At 31.3% G+C, this 19,663-nt stretch overlaps 1 protein-coding gene across 1 annotated transcript; it reads left to right on the top strand.

The window, feature by feature from the left end:
* Positions 1 to 11,456: 11,456 nt before the first annotated feature.
* Positions 11,457 to 17,995, top strand: LOC145099436 (uncharacterized). Its single transcript, XM_079037012.1, has 6 exons — positions 11,457 to 11,607; positions 11,708 to 11,801; positions 12,120 to 12,234; positions 12,467 to 12,595; positions 13,277 to 13,791; positions 17,623 to 17,995. Exons 1-6 carry the CDS (start codon positions 11,457 to 11,459, stop codon positions 17,993 to 17,995), a joined length of 1,377 nt encoding a protein of 458 aa, XP_078893138.1.
* Positions 17,996 to 19,663: the final 1,668 nt, after the last annotated feature.

Here is a 19,663-nt window from a genome sequence, read left to right as displayed (position 1 = left end):
GTAAATAAAATATAAAGTTCAAATTCATAATATAAATCTGAATGAGTCGAAACTTTAAAAAAATGAATTCAGATTAATGTAAATATGAACGAGTTAAAACTAAAAGGATTTCTATTATTACAAAAATTATAAATTTTCAAATATTTATTTATTTCATGAAAAATAAACCTTAAAAACAAAAACAAAACAAAGCTATTTTTTTTCATAATGCGGTACATAGATCTCCAACTAACAAATATACATTCATTAACATCCAACAATCTAGTGAACAACTACTCGACGAGTGGTAATAACGACAACTACAGTAGGTTTGACAGTAGCTTTTTTCTTTTTTTTCATATTATTGGTTCCTTATTATTTTATTATTATTATTATTGTTATTATTATTATAATTTTATTTTTGTTAACCTAACAATACAAAGATAATTTAGAATCATTAATCTTTTATTCTTATATATATATATATATATATATATATATATATATATATATATATATATATATATATATATTAAAGTTGGACCATTGTTAGGAATAGTGAACATCCATCATTTTTGGCAAAACTGCTCCTTCTTCTATATTAACTTTGTTATATTTAGCCTCTGTTGCTATTGCTTTCTTTTTTGGGCAATTTATGCCAAGTTGTCCATTCTTTGTGGACACGTGCTCCAAAGGATTGCCACAACAGATTGAAAGGTTGGCTATTTTAGTGGCTGATCAATGGGAGGTCAATGTCTTGGATTAGTGTCCTCGACACGTGTTGTGTCACCCTCTTCCACCTCTCCCGCTTCCAATCAGATGTCTTTCTCACTCATTCTTTCCTATCCCTCAAGGACTCCTCCCTTTTTTCATTCCTTTTGCTTATGAGACCATTGATTACCCACCGAATGTTTAATTGGTGAGTATCGAATGCACGCAGAAGATCCCTCTGACCAAGTGTCTCGAGCGGTCGACCCCTAAGCTTACCTTCGCCATCAGCATCACCATCTTCAAAGAAGTGATCCAAAGTTGTAAAAGAATAAGATGTCACTTTGTTGTGGGTTCAACAACTAGAGATTTCCAGTGATTCCAACTTTAAATCAATATGTTTCTACAAATGAAGGTACAAATCAATCTGTTTTTGGTTCGACTTTTGATTTGGAGGCATTTGGATTTTCCAACACATGTAAAATTGAATTTCAAAGTCCTATTAAAACCCCTTCAATACGTTCTCTTTTCCAGATGAAAACATGCACACACAATAATCCTATTTCCACCTTTATCTTCATGTATTTCTTCATTCTTCTTCACGTAGTATTGTTGCAGGTGTGCCTCTACAATTTGAATTGCCTCCACATCTCTTCTAATCCCGCCTCCCTACGGCCATCACCCGTCGTCGTCGCAGTCGGCCTTTCCTCCATCTCACCCGTGTTGGAACCTTGGATGATGATTTCTTCAATGGAGATGAAGAGCTTGATCACCGATTCTTCGGAACCCTCCCCACACCACAACTAAATGCCACCTCATTCATAGTTGATTTCTTGGCTGCTCTTGACACTCTCTACAAACAGGTAAGACTTTAGAAGCTTATCAGAACTGTAAATTGCTTTAATCGGTTAACTGTTCATTTTGTTTTATTTTTCAATGAATATTTGTGCTCTTGGAGTTTACATGAACCTGTTTAAACATGAAAGTGCTGATTGTGGCTTTTATTACTTATTTTCTTGGTGTTTCCAAATTCCAAGTGTTTTACCATTATTATCTTTGTGTAAACTTATAGATCAAGCCAAAGGGAGTGACCATGAAAGCATTGTTAGCCAATGCTACATCGATTGCATTAGCTAAATACCCTATCGTGAATTAAAGTTGTAGAGATAGAAAGAGCTTTCCCGTGCTTCAGAATGTTCATAAGGTGAACTTCTTACGCCCTAATTCTTTTTTTTTTTCTAACTTTCTATATTAAGTTGTGTCTTCAAACATTGGCCTAACTCAAGGTACTAATAAGATTGATAATGTTCCAAATTCAAACTTGAATGCCAGGTATCCATGTATCAATAGACTGATTAATGATTTTTATGTATCATTTGAATATTGTTATTCGGCTCAGGTACCGTGTGACGGGGCCTAATTTATAAATCAATCCATCATTTGGTAAACGAATTGGGTACTACAATTAGGTTCCGACTTTGATTGTTATTGATGTTTTTGGTTTTAATTATCTATTTTACCAGCATTACAGGATACTTATTTTGCAGTATGATATTGTCGACATCTAACCGTCATATTTGGATTTGAAGGTAATATTTAATGATCGTTTTTTTAGCAACTTTTGTTTGATTTGAAGCTTTTCTTTCACATTTGGGATTAATTGTGGTTTCCTACTTCTGTCAAATTAGAAAAAATGTCAATACGTGGCTCTATTTTGAATGGTTCTACCACTTCCGATCAGCTCCACATCCGTCCAATTACCCATTTACCTCTTTTGCATAGATAGCAACTCCATGTCCCACCTTTTTCTTTTTAGGGTCCTTATATTTTGAGAAACATCTACTAAGATCACCATTTCCATTTCCAGGTGGGTGGATGGATTGAGGAATGTGCATGGTAGAGTTCAACCACCAAATGCTAGCAACAAGGCGTTTCTAATCGGTTCTCATTTGGTCAATAATCACCTTAATACTTTTTAATAACAAGATTTTAACGTTTTAGGGAAAATTACACATTATCAGCCTTTTACCTCAAAAGCCATTATGAGTTTTTATTTGCATAAAATATATGTATTCACTTTTTCTTTTCATTTCCGTCATTATTGACCTAAAAAGCAGCTACCAGGTTCAATTTCTCAGTTGGACATTTTTCAATGAGTTGGCATTTGACATGGCAAGTATTTTTCAATGAGTTGGCATTTGACATGGCAAGTGAAATGGCCACATACATGTGTAAAAGTGTCAAAAATAGTTGTTTTTAAGTGTCTATAAGTATAACACATGCTTATATGGACATCAGATGCCACATCATAAAAAATTGTTCATGTAAGCAAATCAAACGTGCTAACCGGGTTTTGTAGGTAACTGATGGCTGAAATGAAAAAGAAATATATACCAATGGCTTTGATACAAATAATTTTTTCATACTTTTTTTTTAGGTTTAAGGTTGATGATGTAATGATTTTTTGTGTAGTTTTCGCTTTTCTATCTTAAGTATTTCTTAAGTGGTGGAGTTCTTTTTCTTCTCTCAACATGATATTGTTGTTGATGTTGGTATGTTTTGAAGAGTTTGTAAGCCTCATTTTTTCAGTTTTTCGCTAATATTATGAACAAATTTCTCAATTTTTTTTTTAATTTTGTTTGTTATAATTTAGATGATCAAGAGTCATGGACGTTGATGGGATTTTATGCTTCTCCTGGTGTATGCACATACTAATTTGTTTATAAATGAGTCTTTAGACAAGAGATGAGAATGTTGTAAGTGTATTTTTTATAGTCAATTGATTTAGAAATTACTTTAACAAAAAATATACTGATGCTTATAGTTATTTTTGTTTGAATCTAAGTTTGCGTTTGTTCTCAAGAATGTATTAGGATGCTTATAGTTATTTTTGTTTGAATCTAAGTTTGCGTTTGTTCTCAAGAATGTATTAGGATACATATGATATCACTTTTTATGAAATTGTAATGACATATTTTATCAGTGCAACCCAACATAGACCCAAGAATTAATGCATCAACCATTGGAGTAGATGTTGAACAGGTATGACCTACTTTAATCTATATTCTAGCAATGTACGTTTAGTTATTTGTATTTTATATCATCCTACTTTCACTTCTCTCTCTTAAAGCATTCTACTTTCGAGTTTTTAAAGTTTTGTATAGACAAATAGTCCATGAAGATAGACCGAACAAAAAATCTCACAACTAACCTCACAAAGCGGGGTCTCTCACCTAGTTTACTTTAAAACATTATATTTTTTATAATTTATTATAGAAAATCTATTATCATAAATCTTCTCCGATCGTTTTAAAAATCTAAATAATTTATGCATATATTTGTAAAACGTATTATAAAGCTCTCAGCTAATTTGTTATTTTTAAGAGCACGTCTCACATTTTAAAAAAAAAATAATAATAATAAGCTTAATAGTAACATTTAAGACATAAATATACTAAGATATGAAAAGTTAGAATAAAAAGTAATAAATCTACAGTCCATGTTTAATATTGTTATAAAAATAAAGGTGAACTAAATAAAGTTTTTTTTTTTTTTTGATATTTTTTGTTTTTCAACCCCTATATTTTATTTCAATTTATGAAATCCACTTTTAACATTTACTTAAAAAATTAACCACATTTCAATATTAAGATTGGAAATCATTAAGGATTTTCAATATGTTGCAATACCATTTGCTCGACGTTACTGATATTCATACATCATATAGATAAAATAAGAGAGAAATGATGGCTTGATATTATCTCTTAATATTTACGTTTATATTAAAATATAATAACAGTTAAATTACAAAAAATAGATATAACATCACATAACAATTTCTTAAACTTTCTTTACCTACACCTGTTCTTAATATTTCAATGGTCCATTCTGTAAACTGTCTTTGTAGATTTATTCATTGGCCGACATTTTGATTTTGATTTTGTTCTAGAAATGATCTTATTTTGTCTTTATTAAGATATACTTAAATATCAAATTTACATAAATAATATATAAAAAATGTGTGGAGCAAAAAAATCAATATATATATATATATATATATATATATATATATATATATATATATATATATATATATATATATATATATATATATATATATACTAGGCGAACGCCTGCGCGTTGCGTGAGATATAAAAAAAATATTTTATATTAAAAGTAACTAAATCATTGTTATTAACAATTAAATAATAATTTCATAAAAAATATAAAAAATGATTTTTAGTATTGTTATTATGTTGACCTATATTATAAGAGATAAAGTTGGAACTTGAAGTTGTTTTGCATATACAAAGTTATATGATTAAAATAGAAAAAAAAATTTAAAATAAATAAATCGTTATTGTTATCTATTAAATAATAATTTCATATTAAATTAAAACGCTTAAATTAAATAGTATCATTATGTAGAAAATACGATAATAGAAATATCTTTTTATCTATCTTAAATTTTATCATTTTGTACAACATATGATAATAGAGACAACTTTTTATCTTAAATAGTAAAAAAAATGTTTTGTATCATAAATATTACCATAATTATGTAGAACATATGATAATAGTGACGTCTTTTATAAGGTTAAAATTTAAATTGTATTACATACAAGGTAGTAAAACTTGGCTAACACAACCAAATACTCGACATGTTACTTAAACTTGGCCTCCAATTGAAGCAAGTTTGCCTAACTCAGGTAGAAGACACTCGGATCCTTATTAAACTCGATCCAAATCTAAAAGATACGATCCAAAATCATTTTCGAAATTCTGAAATTTAATTGGTCACTTGTCGACAAAGACAATCTCACCAAAGAATACACTCAACGTCCTACAAAGTTAGATGCAAGGAAGATCTCATGGCTTAGTCCTTTTGAAATATTTCACAACATTTCCTATTTATAGAGGAGAGTAAATTCTTTTGTTTACTCTCACGATCAATGTGGGATGCAGACATTTTAAATAAACTCATTTCTTTATTTGCCAATAATTTCATTTTGTTAAATAAAATATTAAATAATAAAAATAAAACGTTATCCAGAAAATTTATTGTTCAATAGCTCTATTTTTCAGTAATCTTGTAAGTTGCTATAAAAAATTAAGCTTTTATTGAATAACTTTTTGTTAAATCCTAAAATCATAAATTCAGTTGGGTACTTAATATAGAAAGTTTGTTTATATGTATTTTCATAATTCAAAATATCATTATAAAATGAATTCATTTATAAAATATAATCGAGTATATATATTTCGTGCTTTTGAATCAAAGTGATTTTTCAAACAATTATAATTTTATGTTTTGGTAGATTTTTTTTTATATTTATATAACATTATGTAACTTATAATATTATTATCAACAATTTGAATAATCATGGGAGTTTCGAATGTATGTGGTGAAAGGAAAATGCTTCATTTATCGGTCCAAATTGATCAAACTCGGACCGATTCAGCTTAATATACCAAACTACATAACGATTTTTCTATTGAAACCTGGTTTGTATATATTTTGTGTTTTTGAATCAAATTTATTTTTCAAACAATTATAATTTTATTTTTAGGTAACTTATTTATAATATTATTAGAAACAATTTGAAAAATCATGGGAGTTTCAAATGTATGTGCTGAAAGGAAAATGCTTCCTTATCGGTCCAAATTAATCAAACTCAGACCGATTCAACTCAATATACCAAACTACATAACAATTTTTCAACTGAAACTCTGTTTGAACTTAAAAAAATCTTGTTCAAAACCATCTTCAGGATTTTAAAACTTAAATGGACAGTTGTCAATAAAGACAATCTCACCAAAGAATACCCTCAACATCCTAAAAAGGTAGGCATAAGGAAGTTCTCATGGTTTGGTCCCTTTGAAACATTTCACAACCTTTCCTATTTATAGAAGAGGAAACGTTCTCTTGTTACTCTCACCATCGACGTGGGATGAAGACATTGTAATAAAACACGCTTTCTTGTCAATAAAACATTATTCAACTTATTTAGTAAAACACCCTTTCTCTTGTTTACCCTTTCTTTATTGTTCAATAGTTCCATTTTTCTATAATCTCGTAAGTTGCTATCCAAAAAAGTAAGTTTTTATTGAATAACTTTTGTTCAATTCTAAAATCATAAATTCAGTTAGGTACTTAATATAGAAATTTTGTTTATATGTATTTTCAAGATTCAAAAGTTCATTATAAAAAGAATTCATTTATAAAATATAATCTGCGTATATATTTCGTGCTTTTGATCAAATCGAATTTTCAAACAATTATAATTTTATGTTTATGTAGATGATTTTTATATTTATATAACATTATGTAACTTTTTTAAAATATCATTGGAAACAATTTGAAAAATCATGGGAGTTTCAAATGTATGTAGTGAAATGAAAATGCTTCTTTTATGATCCAAATAGATCAAACTCGGGACCGATTCAACTAAATATATCAAACTATATATTTTTTTTTTCTAGTGAAACCCGGTTTGTAGATATTTCGTGCTTTTAAATCAAAGTGATTTTTCAAACAATTATAATTTTAGCTTTAGGTAGATGGTTTTTTATATTTATATAAAACTATGTAACTTATTTATAATATTATTAGAAATAATTTGCAAAATCATGGGAGTTTCAAATGTTTGTTGTGAAAGGAAAATGATTCTTTTATCGGTCCAAATTGATCCAGTTCCGGTTCAACTCAATATACCTAACTACATAATGTTTTTTTTTTCTAACTGAAACACGGTTTAAACTTGAAAGAAGTCGGTTCAAAACCATTTTTTGAATTCTAAAAGTTAACTAGACACTTGTCAATATAGTTAATCTCATCAAATAATACATTCAAAATCCTACAAAGGTAGGCATGAGGAAGTTCTTATGATTTGGTCCCTTTGAAACATTTCACAACCTTTCCTATTTATAGAAGAGGAAACAATCTCTTGTTTACTCTCACCATCGATGTGGGATGAAGACGTTGTAATAAAACACTCCTTCTTGTTTATAGAACATTATTTAACTTATTTATAATATTATTGTAAAGAAATTGAAAAGTCATGAGAGTTTCAAATGAATGTGGTGAAAGGAAGTTAAAAAATGGGGTTTCAAATACACGAGATTCAAGAAAAAATTCTAGCTTTATAAGTATATATATATATATATATATATATATATATATATATATATATATAGGGTGAGGTTCAATAGAAAACCATAATAAACCGATGAACCAAGGAACCAATCTTTTTTTCAACTTTTAGCTTATTTTTTATCAAAAAAAAAAACTAAAAATACAGAAATTCATAACTTTTTATCCCTTTTTCAATGATATCAAATTCGAAAAAAAAAAAAAAAAAAAAATTCATCAAAGTCACAATGTGAATCTTTGAAAATTCACAATGTGAATCTAAGTTCACACGGTGAATCCGAAAAATATATTTAACATACACAATGTTATGTTATAAATTTAAATATTTTTAGGTTTTTTTTTGCGATAAAGAATAATCTCTAGAACTTGAAAAAAAATTAGTTCTTTGGAGAACCAATAATTATGGTTCTCTATTGAACTTTTTCATATATATATATATATATATATATATATATATATATATATATATATATATATATATATATATCAGGGATGGACGCAAGCAAGAATACATGGTAGGTGTTGCCGGGATGAATAGGTGTTGTCGATACACGAAAAATAGGTAGAAAAAAATTGAAAAATCGAAAAAATTTTCACTACGGCCAGAAAAGTTAGGGCTTGCCGGTGCCACACTGGGAACCCCTTAGAACCGTTCTTGATATATATATATATATATATATATATATATATATATATATATATATATATATATATTGAGTAAAAGACATCAATTAACTTTAAAAGTTAATCGTGAGACAAGAGGAGGACTAGTTTTGCTAATGTAAGCATAGGGATGAGCAAAAGGACCGAACCGGACTAGAACCGGGAAGCGGTTTCGGTCAAAATCAAGAACCGAACCAGCCCGACGGTTCTAGCGGTTCCGGTTCTAGCGGTTCCGGTTCTACCGGTTCCCGGTTTTATCGGTTCTTGTTGTCTCTTCAAATATTGGAACCAGTTCTCGAAAAATAGCATCATACGGTTCCGGTTTTTTTCGGTTCTACCGGTTCCGGACTTCCGGTTATATAGGTTCCGATTCCAAAAATTCACAAAAATAACATCCCGGTCCCGGCCCTACCGGTTCCATCGGGTTCCGGTTCCGGTGCCGGTTCCGGTACCGGTTCTTGCCAGTTCCCGGTCCATATGCTCATTCCTATGTAAGCACATAAATCATTTGATGATTTATGTCATGTTGTTTAATTTAATATAATTAATGTGATCATAAATATTATAGAACCCATAAGTTTGTTATTTTACATATATTATAGAATAAGAACGAAAATATAACTATCAGTTTTATTTTTTGTGGCAAATAACATATGGTTTACTAAAAGAGATTGAAATATCTTGTTGTGGAATACCGATAGTAACCTCAGAAGTCACATCGTATTGGTTATTTTATTGATATCGTAAGTTGGAATATCAGCATTCCGGACTCAAACAAAAAGTAATTACTCTATCACTCACGAGATTGCCATACCCTTTTCTTTAATTTTTGATTGACATACAAAATAAAAAACCATATTGTTAAATATTCAGAAGAATTAATCAAATAAAATAATTTTAGCCGATATTTTGTGTAAAAAAAAATTATATTTAAGAGCTCCATCTGATATGTTGTGTTTAAAAATTATAATGAACAAAAAGGCAAATTGCAGTAAAAGTTTTAAAATTTCAGTTTTTTAAGACAAATAAAATTATTTTTCTGACTTAACCACCATTAACTAATTTCTTCAAATTAAATCATCGAGCATTGATTTTTTTTTAAATCAACCACGCTTACCTACATAGGTTTCCAAGTTTTTTTTTTCTTTTTGATTTCATGACCTTTTTTTTATTACATTGTATTTAAGAGAAAAAATAACATGGGCCCCCATATCATATGCTTTTGCAAGTGAAGGAATGTGGAGAAAATATACATGTTGGTATGGTGGAAATACATAGCCTTAATGTGTCATGTAGGACATATATGGTATGATGAGATGGTATTTCATCGTTAAACAAGCACCATTAAGAGTGTAATCTAGGACATGTATGGTATCAAAGATGATATGGTATTTCATTGTTAAACAAGCACCATTTAATGAGGCATCCCATGAGATGGTTTGCAAGATTTTCATGTTGAAGTTTTTGTATGCTTTTACATATGTTCTAGTACATGACAACGTTGGCCATAGTTCAAAGTACAATGTCTAAATGGAAGTCATGAGTTATGTGGTGTTGCTATAGAGAGGATGTGCTTCCATGGTACATTAATCATATTTTTTGGTGAGTTTATTTTAGAAAGTAGTCCACCCCTGAAATACTTGTTGCTAGACTATCCCGGTTTAGAGCAAGGGCAAAGTGGGCATTGGAATAGGGCCCATAATTTTAAGGGGTCTAATTTTTTTTTAATAGTATGTATAGTTTTAGCCCAATCTAAATTTAAAGTAGTCAAGAATCATTATGTATGGGAGAAGGCACAAGACATCATTGACATTCGATGCAGTCAACAGAAGCTAGTCATTCAAAAAAAAAAAAAAAACAATCAACGACAACAACTTAGCAACAGTGACTCCACATTTAGGCTTCAACAAGGGTTGATTATCAATTTTTGAGTCATGTTGTCTTGCTAATCAGGTAATACCATGATAGATTATGAGAAATTGAGGATTATCAGTTTATAATTATCAGTGTAATAGATTTCGAGAAATTAAGGACTGCCAGTTTATAATTGTCAATTGCATACTTGAATGAATAGAATAATAGATTATCAGTTTCTTGGATTCATAGAAATCAGTTTAATAGTTTATTAATATTATAGTTATTAGTTAATGATTAAAATCTTAATTTTATTCTGAAATTTGATTCAATCAGATTATAGATGTTGAATGAATGATTCTGAAATAGATTATTAGAAATTGAAATTAAATTATGAGAGTGTTTAAAGAATCAATACCACTTTATCGGATTATCGTTAGTTGATAATGTTAATTGTAAAACTGTTTATCAGAAATCAGGTTATCTGATTATCAGATTTTCAAATTATGTTTCTTGTAATTACTTGAATGTTAAAAGTTGAAACTAATAAACTTGTAGTGATGAAGTCTAAACAACCATCCGGTAGTCAAAAACGTAAAAAGAGAAAACTAGATTAAGAAAGAGAAAGGTTGCGCCAATGCTCTAGATAAGTTTATCCTTAGACAACATGTTGAAGAGCAAGAGCATGTAGAAGTATAAGAGGTAAAAGAGAAAGAGCCCGTTAAAGAGCTTGTTGATATATATGATCCAAGAAAGTGAGAAAAACTTAATTCTTAGGAGATTAAACTTTTGGTAGAGAAAGGTCCTTAAAGATATAATAGTATTATGTACGGTTCCTACAATAAATTTGGTAGAAGATTTTCTACAGCTTTATATATAAGAACTTTATCAAATTTGTAGAAGTGTGATAGAAAATGGCTAGTATATTCGAAAGATCTAGACATGGGATTTCGTTTCTGTTAGAAAATGGATTTCGAAAGGTATATTGGATGTTGAAGGTTATGCAGATTGGCACCATGTTACCACTAGGTTTAAAGAACACAAAATTGCATTGGATCATCTTACAAGTAGTAATAAGTGGTTTAATATACGTAAAAGAATGAACTTGAACGATAAAGTTCAATACGAGCAATTCAAGAAAGAAAGATATTATTGGAAACAAGTCCTTTTGAGAATCATTGCAGTAGTGAAGTTTCTTCCTAAACATAATTTAGCATTTCGTAGATCCAACGAAAAGTTGTATAAAAAAGGTAACTATAAATTGTATTTTTTTGTTCCAAATCCACCAAATACCTTTTAGTTAATTATTATGATTGATTCCACTTCTTATTTGTTAATTGTATTTAACAGGTAATGGAATTTTTTGGGTGTCATTCAAATGTTGGAAGAGTTTAACCCGGTTATCAAAGAGCATGTGTGGCATATCACAAGTGATGGAATTCATGTGCATTATCTTGACCAAATAATCCAAAATGAACTAATATCTTTGATAGCTCAAGAAATTAAAAAAGAACTTATCAAGAAGATAAAGGAAGCAAAGTACTATTCAATCATACTTGATTGTACTCCCGATTCAAGTCCCCAAGAACAAATGACTATAATAGTAAGGTATTTAAAGTTATCATATAATTATGTTCCTCGATCCCGATTCAAGTCACCAAGAACAAATGACTATAATAGTGAGGTATTTAAAGTTATCATATAATTATGTTACTATCGATGAGTCCTTTTTAGGTTTTTTAAATCTTAATGATACATCCAGAAAAGGACTATTTGATATTACACTTGAGGAGTTAAAGTCTCTCGGTCTTGAAATTGATGATTTGCGTGGTCAAGGCTATGATAATGGAGCAAACATGAAAGGAAAACACCAAGGAGTGCAAAAAAAAGATTTTAGATATAAATCCTAGAGCGTTTTACACTCCTTGTTGTTGCCATTTTCTTAATCTAACATTATGTGATATGGCTAACAAGTGTATCAAAGGAAAGAACTTTTTCGGATTCATCTAACGCATTTATACTATCTTTGCAAATTCTACTAAGAAGTGGGAAATTTTCAGAGATAATGTTAAAGCTTGGACTCTTAAGTCATTGTGTCAAACTCGTTAGGAAAGCCTAGTTGAGAGTGTAAAGGCTATTAAACTGAAACTTGTTGATATACGAGAAGCTTTACTTCAAGTTGGAGAAAAAGGTAATTATGATGCAATTGCAAGTGAAGCAACTTCACTAGCAGAAAAAGTACTTGGCGACTTTGAATTTTTGGTATCACTATTATTTGGTATGAAGTAGTAAACCATGTGAATATTTAGCCTCTTGTGATGTGTAATGGGTTTAGCCTTTCCTATAAATAGGAAGTGAGTGGCTGCCATTTTATGGAAGAACCATTTTGAGAGATTAGACTAGGAAGAAAATTATTACATAACCCACTTTGTAATAGCTTACTAGATCTAATGAGAGCTAACGCGATTATTTATTCTTTGTGTTCTCCGTGATTGATTGATTCACTTAATCTTTACAATTCTGCATACGTCATCATTATCGGGTCACTACAATTGGTATCAGAGCCAGTGTTCTTGAAGTTTTCAAGAAATTGATCCATGATGACAACATGATTTGGTGAATCACAAATTGTTGTAAGCTCTTCATATTTTAGAGTGTTTTTTATTCTAGAAATTGAATTATTCTTTGATCTTGATTCAAATTCAATTTTCCCTCACTAGAATTCATGTGTTTTTCGTCTTCTCTCTCTAGAATTCATATCGAAATCACTTTCTTTCTCTAGAATTTTGATCAATTTCGCTTTCTTTCTCTAGAAGTTCATTCGAATTTTGCTTTCTCTATCTAGAGATTTCTTTCAAATCCACTTTCTCTCTCTAGAAATATCTAAGTTCTTATGATCTTTTTGTTAATTGATCAAAGATGGTATGTTTGGATTATGATTCTTGGATCGTGATGATTGAAGATGTTAAGTACAAAGTCAATGAATATCAATATTATGGATTATTGTTGAAAGATGGATTTATTACAATGAATACTTTGATTTCTTATTGGAACAAGAAAGATGATTCTGGAAAATTGATCTTTCAACCTCTTTGTAAGATTGAAAGTTTTGTTGACATTTCCATGAGTATGTTATCTTGGTGTGGTAACAAAAATGAAGGAAAAGAAAGAGAATTGTTCATAAAGGAATATGTTTGTCTTATTGAAGACCCAAGTGATCTTCATACTATTGAATTTGTTGAAGATGTTCTTGAAGAAGTTCATCATGTTCATGATGTTCTTGAAGTTCAAGACAAGGGATTTCAATGTGATTCTCATGAAGTTTTGAAAGTCTTTTGTTCAATTGGAGTTCAAACTGATGATTGCTTGAGTTCTTTTGATTCGTTTGAAGGAATGGTGCCACATAGAAAGCCTTTAATCCAAGAAGTTCAAATGTATCAAACTCTAAAAGATTTGATTCAATGTTGCCAAATTCAAGTTGTGAAGAATGAAGTTGTTCTTGAATTCAAATCTTCAAGATCCAAAAAGATGAAGAAGAAGAAGAAAAAGAAGATCAAAAAAAAAAATTCGGGTTCTAAAAAATATTCTTCAAATGTCGTTTTGAAGACGAAATCAATGAAGAAAATTTGGGTTCCTAAGCAATAATCATCAAATGTTGCAATGACTTTGAATTCCAAACCCAAAATTGTTAAAGATTCTCAAATTCGTTATGAAGATGAAGTTAGATCTTGGCGAAATAAGAAGAAGTTACATGGATGGTACAACATGCATCATGGGTGGTACAATGTAAAATTTAGAGATTTCTTAATTCCAACCAAGGAACCGAGGTCTTCCATGATCAATTCGTTCATTGCAAATGAGAAAAGAATTATCAAGAAGGTTTCTCAAATTGTCAAATGGACTCCAAAAGTTCATGATTTCGATACCTTGTTTTTGAAGATCCGATGATGAACGATTCAGGTTTTCTTGAAATTCAAATTCAATCATATTTTCAATTCATGATTTCGTTATTGATGTTTGTTCGTTTTGACTTGTTGGATCTAATTTGTTTCAAGATATATTGTTAATCCAATTTTTTTTCTTTCGATCTATTTGTTTGAAAGTTTAATCCAAAACTTTAATCCACACAATTTGAGCCCAAACAAAACTTCGATATTGTTCATTCACTTTGGGATCCAAGTTCTAGCCCAATATTAATTCCAGATACTTTCTTTCTGTAACATCCCAAAAATCAAGGATAAAAATTTCATTTTTATTATAATCAAAACATAGATGCAATTTGATCCAAACATTTCTAAGTAACACATTTATCAGAGTTGAATCCCAAAATCACATATTGTGGAAAACACGGGTGTATGTGCTGCGATCAAGCCAGGCCCTTTGCTTCCGAACTGGAAGTACCTGAAACTAAACCACAAACTGTAAGCACGAAGCTTAGTGAGCTCTCTAAATACCACATATAACGCAAAGATACTATCAAGCATATCTGGGTGCCCGACCTACCCAGCAGAGCATATCTAGGTGCTCAACCTACCCTTTTCAGGCATATCTGGGTGCCCGACCTACCCTTGTCAGGCATATCTAGGTGCCCGACCTACCCTCTGATTTATTTCAACCAGTTATGGGGTCTATTTCGCCCCTATCACTACCACATAAATCACATAATCATCAAGCAATACATAAACGATGATAATTATCACACAAACAACCATCGTATCATGCAATAAATAAGGGTCGACCTTGGTACCTTTGACCCGTAACTTTCACGAAGGGAGACTCACCTCGAATGCAGAAGCTCGCTAAAAGAAATCCCTAGTTGCTGCTCTAACGACTTCCCGAGCTATCAATACTAATATAACACCCAATTAGCAATTAGGTTACCAAACCAAGATCCATAATCCATACTTGGGGTAAAATGACCATTGTATCCCTGACCAAAACTGAAGCCTAAGCCCAATACCAAAAGGCCCAAAACTACAAAATTCATAAAAGCCCATTAATGGCCCAATTTTCCAAATTAGGCCCAAACCCATATGGGCCTTATCCAAAAGCCCAACAATTCTTTGTCAATAGCAAATTTCAGAAAGCCTAAAGACACCACGAGGTTCAAGCCCATGGGGCCCACAGAGGACCAAATCCATTGGGCCTACAAGGCCCAACAAAGAAATGACACAACTTAGTCCAAGAAGGTGTCCAATTCCAAAAACAATTCCTCAGTCCAAAAGTCTAACTTTCAAGGCCCAAGACCCAAATCCAAGGCCCAAAGATGACAAACAAGCCCAAAATGGCACTGGGCCATTTACGTTGGGTGTACACACTGGTACGCTGAGCATACTCCTAAATTCTATAGTACGCGGGGCATACTTACGTTTATGCGGGGCGTACCCACTATTTCTCCAAAACTTATTTCATGACTTAATCCGTTAAGTCCTTCCATAAAAACCTCAGAATACCTTCCAACTAAGCTGTTAATGCATAAAGTTGGCACCTTTATGCATTTACATGACTCAATGGGACCCAATAACCATTTTAATCCATTAAAACCCAACAAGAACATGCATGGACCATATCTAAGCATCAAGCAAGCATTTATATGAACTTATAACCTCAGAATTGCTAAGAGTGGCAACTCCAAGCTCCTGAAGTGGTGTCCAACCACTAGATCTTGCTCATGAGGTCAAAATGGAACTTTTTACCTTTAAAGAGCTGGAAATGGAGCAAAGAGTCGAGATCTACAAGCCTTCCCTTAAACCACCACCGTGTACCAATCTTCTACTTCATGAATAATCACCAAAAACCACTAAAGATGCACAAAAAGAGTTCACAACACATTTGAATGTGGGTAGGGCTCGAGACTTGCGTTGGAGGGCAATGGATGATGAAAGAGGGGCTAACACCTAGGAATTAAGGTGTTTAAATAGTGAGCCAACCCTAAAATTTAGGGTTTTAGGATCCTGAACACTACACTAGGCATAATTCCAGTACGTTGGGCATACAACTCAAACACCCGTGTCCACTTTTCCAATATTATGTTGGGCATACCCCAACTTACGCTGGGCATACTCACGTGCACGCCATCCTTGCATGCATGGGATGAAAATGCAAGCTTTTTCCATTAAGGGCCAATTTATCAAATATCTTCAAAATACCATAACTCTCTTATCCTACGTCCTTTTCCAACGAACCTTATATCCATGCAAAAGGTGGAGAGAAGCCCTACGTTCCTAAAAACACACCCAAACCTTAAAACCTCCCAAACAAAACCCAAAACACAAAAAGATCAAGATATCACATTACAATTATACCATTGGCCTCCAAAGACACAATCGAGCACTTGGATCACTTATATTATGACACCAACATCCGAAATGGACCAAATCCATCCCTTCCCAACGCACTAAGCCTTGTAACAATTGATGATTGGGCCGCAGCCCCGAGCAATGAAGCAAATCCAATACCGAGTGTTACACTTTCGATCCTTTCATCTCCAGTTTGATCATTCTCGATAATTTCTTCATATCGTGAATCCAAATTTGTTTGACTTGTTTTTAATTTCCTGATTCATGGATGAAATTGATCAATTTGTGGTTTGATCTAAATTTGATCGATTCAATTGAAGAGTCAAACTAAAAGTCAAAGTTGAATTGTTGGTTGTGATTCAGTGACTAGAATTCGAAATTGGTTATTGAATGGTTGAATCAAAATCATATAATGAGAGTCCTATTCGAAATCGAGTTTGTTATTGAATTGATTTTGGAATCAAAAGTTGATTTTTGGAGTCGTAAGTTTGGTTGACGAACTGTTGGATGTTTGAAACTATCAATTTGCGAAATCGATATATGTAATTTTGACTCAAGAGGATTCGATTTTGGTGTGTTAGTAGTTTAATTCTTACAGAAAATTGGTCGAAATCAAAAGTGATTATGATTGCTACAGAAAATTCGACTGAGGATGTATGAATCTGGTATTCAAATTGAAAGGCTAATGTTTGTCAATGGTACTTCGACTGAGGATTGAATTTGATTTTGGATTTGAAATTGGATTTTGATTGGCAATCGTTGGAATCGAAAGGGGTTGGAAAAACACTAGGAAAGGTTTGATGAGAGTTCAAGTAGCGAAGAAGTTTTGTTTACACCTGAAGAGAATTTCAGAGTTAATTATTTCTTAGACATTGTAGATCAAGCTATTTCTTCTCTTGAGACAAGATTTGAACAATTCAAAGAGTATGACAAATTATTTGGTTTTTTATTTCCACATAATTTGAGGGGAATTGAAGATAAAGATCTTAAGTCGTCTTGTCATTGTATTGAAAAAGCACTCAAGTTTGAAGAAAGATCGGATATTGATGTTGAGGAACTTTATACGGAGTTGGAATTATTTGATACACTGGAAACCAATGAAGTTAGCAACCTTATAGATGTTTTGAAGATTTTGAAAGAACTTGATTATTTCCCAAATTTAAGCATTGCATATAGAATATTGTTGACTATTCGAGTAACGAGCGCATCTGCGAAAAGGCGTTTTTCGAAATTGAAGTTTTTGAAATCTTACTTATGCTCCATAATGACCCAAAAAAGACTTAGCGGTTTGGCGATGATATCTATAGAGAAAGAAATCTTAGAGAATATAGAATACTAAGAGTTGATCAACCAATTTGCTATCAAGAATGATAGGAGACCTTCACGGGTCGTCGGTTAGCTATTACGATATGTAATTACTCATGAAAATACTATTATTTGCTATATTTATTGCTATAAAGTTTATTGTCATTTAAAACAAAAATAGTTAATGTAGTTTAATTCGTTACACATTAAGGCCTAAGGGCCTTTTTTTATCCAGCTCGTCTTAGGCATTTGAATCCTCAAAACCGACCATGACTTATACATATGAGCGGTGTTTGAAAGAATAAGACATATAACCTAAGCCTCATTGCCTGAATTTGTTTGATATGTAGAAAATACCTTTCTAAGATGTGTTTTTAGAACTTAAAGGGCCTCATATAGGGTTGTAATGAAGGTTAAATGTGTGGTTACTTAAGGAATCAAGAATTTGAAACTTGACACCATCCTAAATGATAGACCAAAATCGTAATTATGAGGTCTTTAAGTCATAGCCTTATAAATAAGAGCAATAACCATAATAGTTAGGGTTAATGAAAATATGTGCTTTGCATTAGACTTCATTTTTATGTATTTTATTATTCATATCAATATTTTAGAGTGAAAACATAGGAAGAGATTTATGAAAGGTCCCTAAGATTCAAGAAGCATTAAGAACTCATTTTGAAGATATCATACTAATTGATGGAAAACATCATCATCAAAGCTAAAAATTATGATCCTCTCATCATCCATAAAACTCGATTAAGGTTTTGTGTGAATTGAGTTTGAGTTTTGTGACCATTGTTGTTTAAATAATATCTTGATTATGAGATATGAATTAACTTGATTATATGGACATAAATTATCTTAATGATGATAATATGGAATATTTTACGATCATATTTCCAAGATGGGATATGATGAAAATCTAAGGTTCATATCATTTATGTGGCTTTTCCATAAAAATGATTGGGATTTGGGTTATAATGTTTTAATTGATAAAAGTTTTCTAGACCTATAATATTCATTTGTAAGTGTTAATGGCTTATAGGTGTTGATATCCAACAAACTATGAATATGATGGTGCATGTGTTGTATATATTGTAAACTAAAAAGCATATAGATATATGGACCACTACATTTGAAGGTGGTGCTCAAAACGTAAGTGAATTAAGAGCATTATGTGTTGAAGGTATTGCTTAAAAGGGGTATTAAGTGAAACAACTGAGTATTGGAGGTCATAATTAAAGGATGTTTAAATTGAGGATATTTGATACGTAAAGTAATATTCATGATTGATATAAAGGAAGTACACTAGTTTGTTAGGTTTACCTAGCATCTAAACACATGATCATGTCATCATGGCAACGTACACAATACAAAAATCCTAATTGGTCATGAAACCTAAGGATATAAGTTTCATACTGTTTATTGCTACCCTATGAAACACGAAAAAGAAGAACTATATGCCTCTTTTGTAGCTAGACACCTTTGATCTTGAGATCTTGTGTGTGCTATCTTGTTTGGATGAAATGATCCAAAACAGAATCTCTATCTTGGTTCACACCCAATGAACTCAAAAAGTATAATAAGATTAACTAAGAGGAGGGTCAAATTCACAAACCCTAGGAGGGAGAGGAATTTGTCCACTATAGAAGGAGGAAGAAGGTTGGCAAAAACTTCATGCCATGGTGCAAGTAATGAT

The sequence above is a fragment of the Lactuca serriola genome, chromosome 4, assembly GCF_051521515.1.
Source record: "Lactuca serriola cultivar US96UC23 chromosome 4, Lser_US96UC23_V15, whole genome shotgun sequence".
Classification (NCBI taxonomy): Eukaryota; Viridiplantae; Streptophyta; class Magnoliopsida; order Asterales; family Asteraceae; genus Lactuca; species Lactuca serriola.
The sequence above is the reverse complement of the archived record's forward strand: the minus strand, read 5'-3'. Positions and strand labels throughout refer to the sequence as shown.

Coding starts and splice junctions, on each gene's coding strand:
- LOC145099436 (XM_079037012.1), top strand. CDS start 11,457: ATGAACTTGAACGATAAAGTTCAATACGAGCAATTCAAGAAAGAAAGA. Junction 11,608..11,707: donor CGAAAAGTTGTATAAAAAAG/GTAACTATAAAT, acceptor TGTATTTAACAG/GTAATGGAATTTTTTGGGTG. Junction 11,802..12,119: donor TCACAAGTGATGGAATTCAT/GTGCATTATCTT, acceptor TGATACATCCAG/AAAAGGACTATTTGATATTA.